Source organism: Priapulus caudatus, unplaced genomic scaffold (assembly GCF_000485595.1).
Source record: "Priapulus caudatus unplaced genomic scaffold, Priapulus_caudatus-5.0.1 Scaffold907, whole genome shotgun sequence".
Classification (NCBI taxonomy): domain Eukaryota; kingdom Metazoa; phylum Priapulida; class Priapulimorpha; order Priapulimorphida; family Priapulidae; genus Priapulus; species Priapulus caudatus.
In genome coordinates, this window is record NW_014577968.1 from 29,092 (window position 1) to 41,949 (window position 12,858).

General features: G+C 45.9%; 1 protein-coding gene across 2 annotated transcripts in view; it reads left to right on the forward strand.

Annotated features, from left to right (window-relative positions):
* LOC106814342 (sulfotransferase 1C2-like) overlaps positions 1–12,858 on the forward strand; it is a 29,696-nt gene that overhangs the window by 710 nt on the left and 16,128 nt on the right. For both annotated transcript variants that reach the window (XM_014818643.1, XM_014818642.1), the window contains exons 2-3: positions 850–1,067; positions 2,382–2,514. In XM_014818643.1, the coding sequence (XP_014674129.1) occupies positions 850–1,067; positions 2,382–2,514 (351 nt within the window). The remainder of the gene's footprint in view (positions 1–849; positions 1,068–2,381; positions 2,515–12,858) is intronic.

Below are 12,858 nucleotides of genomic sequence, written 5' to 3' on the forward strand. Positions count from 1 at the left end.
ATACAATATAATAAATAAATAAATAAATAAATAAATATATATATATATATATATATAATGTGATATACCTATAAAGTGTTATTTAGCTTTTGTTTATATCACCATATATTTTACCGTATAGAATTATTAGCATAATTATAGCATTGTACATGCATGGAAATCTTATTTATTCTTAGTAGCAGCAGCAGTAGCAGTAGCAGCAGCAGCAGCAGCAGCAGCAGAATTAAGAAGCAGCAGCAGCAGCAGCAACAACAACAGCAGCAGCTACAGCAGCAGCAGCAACAGCAGCAGCGGTATAGATGGAATAATTTAACCCAAAAGCGCAGGGGGTACTACCCATCCCACCTACTATGTTGGGTTACATTTCAGTATCTACAGCAGCGGCAGTTGTAGGGTCAGGGCTCGGGAAAGGCTAGCCCCCTCTGGCAACACGCACGCACATGCCTGGTTGCATGGCCACCGTACTCAGACATAATGATTTTTACCGCGGTAAACATGATTTAACCGCGGAAAAATTAAATGATTTTCCTTTTTACCCAATCAGAGGCCTTGATACACATAATTTTACATAATAACCTCGGTAAAATGATAGACCTTTAGACCCAGTCAGAGGCCTTGTTACTACGCGGGGATAAATGATTTTTATCGCGGTATAGAAATATTAATTTTACCGCAGTAAAATTATAGCCCTCATTTTACCCATTATGAGGCCTTAATTGTTACAGATAATTTAACCGGATTTTACACGGATTTCTACTGAGGTAGAAATGATTATTTCTGAGTACGATGGCCAACCATGCATGCGTGCACGCTCATCTATATCATCACGATCTATGATTGCGCTTGCAGGAACACAGTGGATGAACGACACGGCTGGGTTCATCATGAGTAAGGGAGACAAAGAGAAGTTCGATGCAATCCCGAGAAACCATCCGCTTGAGGTGCTGATGGGAGCGACACCAGAAGAGAGGATTGCTGCCATAAACGCCAAGTCAGGGATACGCCTCTTCCAGACCCACCTTCGCTTTGACGAACTACCGCCCGCTCTGAGGAACGGCAAGGCAAAGGTACAGCGAAACACACAGTTCCCATATAACGACCTAACGACGCACGCACGCACGCACGTACGCACTCACACACGCACGTACACACGCACGCACGCACGCACGCAATTACACACTCATGCACGTACGCTCGCACATATCAGGATTTATACTCCGTATATATATACAGACTGCAAATTTGATCTATAATTTGTGTGTACACGCCATCCCGGTAGTTGTACGCACTATAGCCACGATGGTGTGGAGTGAGTAATTAGCCCTCCGGATTGAGGTGGGCCCAAGTTATCCCCTATGATACTACTATCTATAAATTGTGTGTATACGTAATCTGTGGCCGGGCGAGGGCTATATTCCGATACACTCATGCGCATGGCCTTGTTTGGGTCACGTAAAAAGTACAATTTAGCCTCGGAAATTGTATCTGCAATTTTGTTTTTGATCTTATATTCACTACTGTATATATACTCATATAGTGTAAACAACTTGGTCAATATGATGGCAAATAGACGTAGTACCTGGAACGAGGACGAGGTATACAGAGTCTATTTACAATTTAGCCGAAATAATCTATCCAGAATGTATGGGAAGACATTTCTGATAAGACGGCTCAATTGCATGGTTCATATAATCGGGTACATAGATTCGATCATACGGGGGTTGTAGCTTTCTGCTGTGAATTCTATCACCTGTTAATATACTTTTTCTTCTGCTATTACATCAGTACAGTATATACATAGCTTAATAATGCCATCGGCGGGGCTTTAATCTGTTGAGCAAGCTTTGAGCTTTTAATCTACAGAGTAAAATACGGTCTGCTGCGTATAACGTAACACGTTAAACTGAGCATGCGCAGTCTAACCGTGCTAACTTAACCCGGGGTATTTTGCGTCTGTGCTCTGCGATTTAACGCGCGTCTGGCCCGGACTAGTATACGGCGATGGGGCAGCCGCACGCCCTGAAACCGTGCCAGCTCTTAGAGCCGCTACGAAGAGCAAATAAAAATCAACATTCCTATTAAATTGCTATCACCGCTAATCGCTATGATTCAGCGCGTGCACTTAGCGAAGCATTTCTTCAGCATCCAACCAGCTTCTAGCTTTTTGCAGTGTTGCGTTAGCTGATACGAAAATGCCGCGATAATATTTAACTTTTATTCATTTATGGTTATTTCGCGAGTTTCTTACGTTCACGTATGGCTCACTTGAATAGAAAGATTCTCTTCCTTCGTCATCACTAAACTATCGTATAAAAATTGTCTAAAGTCAGTATATAAAGTTATTGGACTCAGGATATGGATTTTTTGCTGCCTTATTGTAGATCATATTTGTGATGAGGAACCCTAAGGACGTTGCTGTGTCGTATTTCCACTTCCATCGCAGTAATGCTATGCTGGGAGGCATCAAGGACTGGGTGTTCTCCAAATTCTTCCCCTACTACGCCTCAGGAGATGGTGTGTATGTTTATGTGTGTGTGTGTGTGTGTGTGTGTGTGTGTGTGTACAGTTGTGTGGCGTGCGATGCTGCGTTACGTATCGTGAAGATGTGTGTGTATGCGTGTGTATGTATATAATTGTGTGTATGTTAGGTAGTTATGTTGTGTTGTGGTGTGTGTCGTGTGTGTGTGTGTGTGTGTGGGCGGGTGTCGCGCGTGCGCCGCGGGAGTGGGACGGTGACAGTGCTTTTGCGTGCGTGGAGTGTAGTGTGAGTTGTTATTTTATTTATTAATTTTTAAACTATCTGACGCGATACTACAGCTCTATATCGAGCGCACTTACTTTCGACTAGTGTGTTTGGAATTCTGGCAGCAGAGAGCGAATATGCCTATACCACACTGTGCAATCGGTGAATAGAAGATATGAACGAAGTATAATCTGAGGGTATCCGGTCTTAATTAAGCTAGCGTGCAGCGTAGCATCACATCGGTCGCTTGAATATGCCGCCCCCCCCGTTGTCTACCAATGCGACTTCCAACCAACTCTCTGACTGCGATGCAAACTATCGTTGGAGAAACTATAAACTCTTTAAATGCTCAGCAGTGCAGATTTAAAAAACATGAGCTCTCAAGTGTGGTGAAAACATTTCTGAAATTGGGGCGCGTAAGTATAATAAAAGACTCGCTCCGTGAATCGGGCTCCGATAAAGCGGTATACACTAGTTCACGTACATTGTATCACATACCCTCACGCTCATGCATTACATCTTAACTCTAATCAGTACTGCCGTTATCGCCGGATCAACTCGTGGCATCAGATCGGATGGCTGAGTTTCTCGGGCTACGGTCTCGCGGTCGACAACGACGAGGATTAGTGATGAAGTCGCCAACATACGGGCATCAAAGCATCCGAGAAGACGCCACTCAATTCAAGCAGCAAGAGACACTCAAAGCCAACGGAAAAGGTCTAAATCTGCGGGCATGCGCCCCGAATGTGTCATCTTCGGTGGTCGCCTTCCTGCTGACCACCCCCGGCCCGGGGCGCGGGAGGGGCGGCGGGGCGCCGGGAGGGGGCCGGCGGGGGGGGGGGCGGGGGGAAAGCGCCCCGCGGCGGCGGGGCGCCGGGGGGAGGGTGGGGGGCGCGGGAGGGCAGCGCACTCCTCATCCGTCGCGCCCCACGCCCCAAAAGTACGCGCAGCAAGTCGCGCGCAATTTTCTTCCCGCAAACTTACCGTCATGTCCCCCGAAAAAACACTCGATGCCAGGTCAGCTCCCCAATGATACCAGGATAACAGGTAGCAGGTAAGGCCAGGTAGCAAAGTACGCGGAGCACAGCGACGCTCATTGTTGTTGTGCCTCTTTTTTTTCTTATTGTCTTTTTTGTTTTGTTGGTTGTATTTTGTCTTTATTTGTTCAGTTATAGTGTATATTTCTTTTTTTGTGTTTATTATATTATCATTTTCTACTGTGTTGTGCTCGTATGTATACTGTAAATTCTTTATCTTAATGTATAATGCTGTCATTTTGTGAGTAAGATGGATGTGTTGTATTCTTTGTTATCTTTGTCCTATTTTTTTATTTATATATTTGCATCTTTTTTTATTTTTTTGTTTTTTGTGTTTTTTTTATTTTGATTATATTATGTAGATTCTAACACTACGCTCAATATATATATATATAACACACAATACATTCTTCAATTGAAGAACTGAATTTGAATTAGACAGATTTCTATAGCATCCGTATATATATATATATATATATATATATATATATATATATATATGTGTGTGTGTGTATATATATAGGTGGTAAAAAACTCCTACTGTGTCTTTGGTTTCGACGTTTAGAGTACAAAGCGAGAATAAATTCCAAAGTACTAAATTACATGCACACATATTATACATAATGCATGTACCTGTCCTAAAGTTGAGAACTGAAATTTATGCGCGAGATAGAACGATGCAACAGAGTAAGATGATGTGATAATGTTCCTTGTGATAATTTGTTGGCATTCTACTGCTGCCACGACATCGCTGCACGTTATATTACTGATGTTCAGTTCCGTTGTTCTGTTGTAATTTTTCGAGGAAATAAAAATATGCAAGACGTTTTATATTCACGTGTCTAAAAATCATCTTTTTTTTTACGAATCGATTTTTGTCAATACACGATAACAAATAAACAACTGTGACAATCGCAAGGCCATTCAAAATGAAACATTCGCATACAATTTGTACTATATTAGATAACTATAATTTAAATAATATTAATAAACTTTGATTATATTCTATCAAACTAAATCTAGTGCTTGTGAACCGCTCATCCATCCCGTCTAGCCATCCAATCATCTGTCGATACATCCATGATCGATTATTGATACATTAATCCGTCAACTAATCGGTTATATCATCAATCCATAGATGAAATCGAGAGGTGATTGATAACTAAACCCATCATCTATTTTCGTACGTATACAACGTATAAATTATTATTACTACTGATTCATCTTTGTTCTGCATCCGATCATACACACTACTCGCTAATAACCTCTTGAACTGAAACTTCCAGATTCGCGTTTCATTGTCGAGTTAGCCGTGTGATGTGCGGGGGGGAGGGGGTGGAATTCACATTAGTATCCGTAGCCACCGTGCGCGTTGCCGCCACCGCCTCTGATGACGCCTCCACCACCGCCAATTACTCCACCGCCGATGCCACCGATGGCGCCACCGCCGATTCCTCCGATTCTACCTCCGCCGATGCCAGAGATGGCGCCACGGTCGCTTCCGGTGTACGTTTGGCCGCCATCGGCGAATCCCCAAATCGGTTCTTCGATATCGTACGCGTACAGACTTCTGGGCTACGTGTAGTCGTGTCTCTACACACACCTGTACTCCTACACACACCTGTACACCTACACTCACCTGTACACCTACACACTCACCTGTACTCCTACACTCACCTGTACACCTACACACACCTGCACACCTACACTCACCTGTACACATACACACACCTGTACTCCTACACTCACCTGCACACCTACACACACCTGCACACCTACACACACCTGCACACCTACACACACCTGCACACCTACACTCATCTGTACACATACACACACCTGTACTCCTACACTCATCTGTACTCCTACACACACCTGCACACCTATACACACTTGTACACTTACACTCACCTGTACGTGTAGTCGTATCCACGGCTCGTTTTCGCTGTCTCGGACGCGTCGGCCGTGTCGCGGCTGAACAGCGTGCCCGTGGCGCTACCTGTGCGTGAGAACGTCAGCGCGCTGTTCCTGTCTCCGCTGCCTCTCAGGTTGCCGATGATCCATCCTCTGAGGGAACCTCTCCCGACGTTCTCAGCACCTTAAGAACCTCCTCCTAGTGAACTTGTTGCGCTGGCAACGCAGATGCACAGAGCAAGGAAAGCGATGCGCCTCATAATGTCCTGACACACAATGTAATAACACACACAAATAACACAGATGTAGTGTATGTGTGTGTGTTTGTGTGTGTGTGTGTGTGTGTGTGTGTGTGTGTGTGTGTGTGTGTGTGTGTGTGTGTGTGTGTGTGTGTGTGTGTGTGTGTGTGTGTCTACGCTGCGTGCGTGTGAAAACCAGCGTGCGTACGTCGATGCGTGCGTGTGTGCGCGCGGTGTATGTTGTTTCGTAAACGTAACAGCAATTATAATGATAATCAATATAATTTATATAATATTGTATATACATAATATATTATATATATATTGTGTGTATATGTCAATTGATATATATATATATCATATATAAATATGATGCATAATTATACACACACGCCCGCGCGCGTACACTTACAAACAATATATATATAGTATATCAAATTATCAATTTTTTTTAGCAAATTATTCCACAGAACGCTGTGCCCATCTACAATTCCTGGCGTACTGACCGAATGCGCAAGCGATCTCGCGCTGTGCTCTACGCCGCGAGATCTCGCTGCATACGATCAATAAGGAAATACGCCAGACGTTAGAGCTGAGGCCATAGAAATAATATAGATAACCATATAGATAGTCTATCTTTACTTATTTCGTACCGGTGAGGCGCTTCGATCCCCCGTTAACAAATCAACTGCATGTTTCGCAGCAGGAAAAATACACGAATTTCTTAATTAAGACGCATTTTTCCTGCTACGAAACAGAAACAATTACCATAAATTAAATGAAAGTAAACAAAAAGGTAATTAATTAATAATTCCTATTAATAATTAATAAACCTGCTCGAACGTTGAGCAATAACCCTAGCATGCATATACTCACCTCTGTCAACCCCTCCCTAATAGCGACTCATCTCATGTTAAAGACTTGGACGCACGCATCGCCGCCACCCGCTTCCAACGAGCTGCCTTCAGCCACACTTAACGGCTCTCTTTAGCAATCATTACGCGCCGTTGACCCTTGCCCTAGACGTTTCCAAGGCCAGCTCCTATAGCCTCTATCAGAAAAGCATGATAATACCCTAGCTCGCACTGCACGTAGCACCTTCGTTTACATAGCGACGTGCAGCACGACGTGTTCGCAAACACCTATTCCTCTCTCACTCACTCTCTCGCTCTCACCTCTCCCTCTCGTGTTCTCTCACGCTGCACTACTTTCTCTCTCTGCCTCCGCTGCACTAGCTCTCTCTCTCTTAATCTCTCTCTCTCTATAGCGCTCTGATCAAACGTGACCGCACTCGGCGATCAACTGCCTTATATATATATATATATCACGTCAACATCATCTCGTCACATCAATCTACAGCATGGCCGACGAACAGAGAGAATCATTTCCCCGAGATGTCACAAGGACGTGAAAGGTGAGACTGCGTCGCTGCTGGCAACGGTCGCTTGTGGCCCATCGCGTTACGACAAACCTGAGTACGCCAGCCGCTGCAGCGATGGCGACCTCATCGTGCACGGACTAGCGACCACATCTGATCCTCTCCTAATCCGAAATCCAGGTAAACATATGTGATTCTTACTATAGATCTCAAAAAGAGCTAATAATATGGACTTCTTATTGATATAATAGTATTATATAGATATATATATATATATAATATTATATATACATATAAATCATATACTATATATATAAGTATATATATATATATATATATATATATATATATTATACTATATCTTAGACAGCTATCCTTAGACAGGGTCTGAAAACGAACATCCGCGAAAACGGGGCGCGATCTAACCGACATTTTGCCATACGACAGCTAGAGTCATCTCCCAACGGCCCTAAATATTTGGCGGTGGCGCGCTTAACGAGTAACAACGTAGTTGCTCCTACAAAATAGCAGCACCAAATACTGCCACTGCTGCATCGCCGCGCCGCGTGCTGGACAAAAAAGCTCCAGCCAATGCCCCCCACCCAAGACCGCGCAGCGAGCCGGTGTAGGTGATGAAAACTGCATGATACGTCCTTCCCGCATAATCGATCGCGCGCAGCCTGCCTTGCCTTCGCGCGTGAATCCGTATAGCGGCAGCGCGAGATCTACATACAACACACGCGCGTCGCGTGCGAGCTCGCAGTCCTGCGATAGTGCCGCGCTTAAAACGCTCGTCGGCGTCGGGAACACGCATCTTTGCACAACGCCATCTTGTACCGTCTTATCTGCTTATATAACCATAACTTTTACCGTATAGAATTATAGCAGTAATATAGCACAGGCTATGGCTGAGAGGGTCTATGTCCCCCAGGGTAACTGGCGGAACGCACTCCTGCAACGGTCCCCGGTATACCGAAACGTACCGCTGGATCCTATCTAATATGCGCGGACCGTCCCCTCGCCTACTCCCTTCACAAACTGAGTCTAGGAAACGCCTACGCCTACTCCCTAACCCAACCTCTAAACTCTAAACCCCTAACCTAAACACTAACCCTAACGCCTAGACCATATCAGCTAGATATTAAACACACACAAGGGTACGTTTCCGGTAAATACCGACCCTACCGCAGATCGTTCCGCGTAAGTACCCCTGAGACGACCATAAGACCAACTATCAGCCATAGGCTGATGTAACACTATGCATGGAAAATCTATAGCTTATACTTAGTAGTATAGCAGTAGCAGTAGCATAGCAGCTAGGCAGTAGCAGTAAGCAGTAGGCAGCACTGGTAGCATAGCAGTAGGCAAGTAAGCAGTAGCAAGCTAGTTGTTGGTCCCATTACAAGCGCTTCATGGGAAATTCGCGGGGCCAAATTCGAGCAGGAATTTCTCAATAATCTGGTAAACGTATTGTGGTATCCAAGTTGCCCACGCAGCACGTAATTTCAAACGAAGTGACCATTCAGAACTACATCACAGATGCCAATATCATGGCGTTTGTTTGTGTATTTTTGCTCTTAGGTTTGAAAAGATACGAGCGTTTCTGGAATTTCTGTGCGTACGCTTTCTATAACTCTCTGCGTAACCCTACCTGTGTAATGTGCACTGCACAATGGCGTGCCGCGCTATGTGTTTGGCAGCGTGTAATTGGACAGGTGTGAAGTGAAAGTTACTAGGTCAAATCAAACCATAAGACTATTGCTGGTACTCCGTAGGTCTATGTCACGACAAGTTTATTTATTAATCCATCGTTTCATTATTCGAAACGGTCGCACCAAGTGCCTGTGTACCCACCCCACCTATCTATGTTGGTTACATTTCAGTATCTACAGCACAGAAAGTGTAGGGTCCAGCGGCTCGGGAAAAAAAAAAAACAAAAAAAATAAGCTAGCTCCTCTCGACAACACAAAAACAAAAACACACAATGCCAGCGGCGTGCTCAACAGAGCGACGCTCGCTGCACGAACGCAGCGCGCTCTGACAGCGACACACGAGCGCCTTGCTAGGCCTCCACATTTCATCCAAGATGCGGCCCCCATCCCGGGGCTACTCTAGCCCGATTCTAATCGCCGAGATTTTCAATGTCTTCACGAACAAGTACTCGTTTATAACGAATAGCAAGACAGAAATTGATACGAACCAGATAAATTAGAAATAAATGATGAATCCGAAAACCATGAAACTGAATCGAAATAGACTTGCAAACACACTCAGAAATCGTTAGACTTCGCATTGGCCAGATAATGCCCGTACGCCATTCTGAAAACAAACTCCGGCGCTGCGCGAAATCCAGCCCTCTGACCTTGCCCGCGCAGCTCTTCCCCATCGCCCTCGCATCGCGCAAGTGGTCGTTCAGCAAGGCGAGCGCCATCGACGAGCATCGCCCACCCTGAACACCGCCTCTTGCAATGCCATCGACCCTCGACATAATATTTTTACTGCGGTGGCACATAATTTAACCTGCGATAAAATTAAATTATTGGTTCCTCTTACCCAATAAGCCATTGAAAACATAAATTAAACCGCGGAAAATTATAAACACACACATTTGACACCAGTCAGAGGCCATGGTGGCCTAGAAAATGCCATAAGGAAACTACCAAATAAAAATTAAAAATAAATAATGCAATGAAAAATGAAATGAAAATTGAAATGAAAATGAAATAAAATGGAATAAAAATAAAACAAAATGTGAAATGTTCACAGTTGGCCTATCGCTGCATAGACTGTACTCACTCCGCACCCGAATACCGCCATTGAGTAACTAACCGAGAGTGGGACCGGGTAACGCCAGTCCTAGGCAGCGATAAGCCACTGTTGACAACACACACACAACACACACACACACACACAGAAATGTATTTCACAGTGGCCTATCGCTGCATAGACCTGGTAACCCCCGGTCCCACCTCTCGCTTTAGTTACATTTGCATCGAGGTGGGAATAAGTACCAGTCTATGGCAGCGATAGCCACGTGAAAAACATTCTCAATTTGTTCATTTTCATTCATTTGCAGCAGTGGCCTATCGCTGGCCATACATGCCCACAATCACTCTGTTACAATCAGACCACAATGCAGGAGGCGGTAAGAAGGAGTACAGGAAAGTGTAGAGAAGGAGGAGGGGAGAAGGAAGAAAGTCGTGAGCACAAGAAAGAGGGGAATAGGAGAATGGGAGAAGGGAAAGGTGTGAGAAGAGGACGGAGAAAGCTGGTGGAAGAAAGGAGAAGGGACAACACACACAACTGGAGGAGGGGAGAACTGTGAAGAAGGAGAGGGGAAAAGCTGGTATATGAAGGAGACCAGGGCGAGAAAGGAGGGGACAGGTAGCTGGTGGCCCGGAGGACGGATAAGGGAGAAGCGTGAGAAGGAGAGGGAAGAAGCGTGTGGAAAGGAGAGGGAGAAGAAGAAGGTGATCAGAAGAAGGATGGCGAACCGTTGGAGAAGGAGAGGGGAGAAGAGAAATGGTGAGGACCCAGGCGAGAAGCTGTCGAAAAGAGAAGAGAAGAGGAGTGGGAGAGGAAGGCGAGAAGGAGAAGGCGATAAGGAAAGGGAGAAGGAGCTGTGGAAGGAGGAGGGGAGAGGGAGAAGGTTGCGGAGGCGGGGGAGAAGCTGGTGGAAGAAGGAGAAACACAAAACAACACAGAAAGGAGGGGAGAAGCTGGTGAGACGAGGAAGGGAGAAGCCTGTGAAAAGGAAGAGAGGGAGAACCTGGTGACGAATGAGAAGGGAGAAGGAGAACAGGGTGAGAAGGAACGAGAGAAAAGCTGTGGAGAAGAGGAGGGAGAAGCTTTGAGAAATGAGGAAGGGGAAAGGAGAACTGGTGAGACATGAGAAGGGAGAAGGAGAAGCTGGTGAAAGGAGTGGGAGAAGCTGGATAAAAGCAAGGCAGAAGGGAAAGTGTGGACGAGGAGGAAGAGACGCGCTGGTGGACAAGAGGAATGGAGAAGGAGAAGGTGAGAGAAGAGGGGAAAAGGAAGAAGGTGGTGATGAGGAGGGGAGAAGCTGTGAAAAGGAGAGGGGGAAAGGAGTGTGGAGAAGGACGGAGGGGAAAGCTGGTGAGAAGGAGGAGGGGAGAATGGAGAAAAACGAAGCTGTTTGAGAAGAGCACAGAGGAAAAGGAAGGGTAGAAGGACTGGTGAGAGACGAGGAGAAGCTGGAAGAAAGCAGGGAGAGGCGGGAGTAGAGGACTGTAGGAGGAGGACAGGGGAGTAAGAGACGAAGCTGCGTGGCAAGAAGGAGAAAGGCGGAAAAGCCTGGTCGAGAGGTCCTCCTTCTCCACCAGCTTCTCCCCCCTTCCCTCTCAACCAGTCTACCCTCCTTCTCCACCAGCTTCTCCTCCCCCCCCTATCAACCTCCTTCTGCCAGCAGTTTTCTCCCCACCTCCTCCTCCCTTTCCTCCTTCTCCACCAGCTCTCCCTCTCCTTTCTCCACCAGCTTCTCCCCTCCTCCTTCTCCACCACGCTTCTCCTCTCACACTTCCTCCTTCTCACCCAGCTTCTCCGCCTCCTCCACACCTACTCGCCTCCCCGCCTCCTCCCTCCCCACGGTCCTTCTCCCCCTCTAATCCGCTTCTCCCTTCTCCCCCTCCTCCCCACAACTCCTCTCCCCCCTCCTCTCTCCTTCCTCCTTCCCATCACAGCTCTCCCTCACGCCTTTGCACCAGCTTCTCCCCCCTCCTTCCACCACGCTTCTCCTTCCGAGCCCCCTTCTTCCCACCGGCATCTCTTCCCCTCCTTCTCTGCAACTCACCATTCTCTCCCCCTCCTCTCTTCTCCACCAGCTCTCCCCTCCTCTTCTCACACCAGCGTCCTCCCTTCTCCCCTCCTCCATCACCAGCTCCCTTCGCCCCCTCCTATCTCAGCTCCTCCTCCTCTCCACCAGCTCTCCCTCCTCCGTCCCACCACCTCTCCTTCTCCCCATCCTCCTCTCCCCACACAACAATTCCCCCTCCTCCTCTCTACCTAACCTTCTCACCTTCTCGCCCGTCTCCCTTCTCCACCAGCCCCCGCTGGCATGTGGTCTGATGTAACAGAGTGCATGTGCTATGGCAGCGATAGGCACTGTGAAAATGAAATGAAAATGAACACACAAATGAAACACCAGGCCTAAAATCGGCGCATAGACTGGACCACGGTACCCACCTCCTCGCAGTTACTACCGATAGCTAATCGAGAATGGGAGTACGAGTACAGTCTAGCAGGATACTGCCTGGTGAAAAACATTCAATTTTGTTTCATTTCCCATTCAATCTTCATTCCAATAATTTTTACAAATCTTTTTATATTGGCATTTCAATTAATTCTCATTTCATTTCATTTTCAATTTTTTTTTTTTCATTTTCATTTCATTCATTTCTATTTTCATTTCACTTTGCATTTTATTTCATTTTCATTTTTATATGTTAATTCTTATGGCAGTCCTAGCCACCATCAGTAGCCTATACTCGCGATAAATATTTATCGCGGTATAGAAGAAATATTAATTTA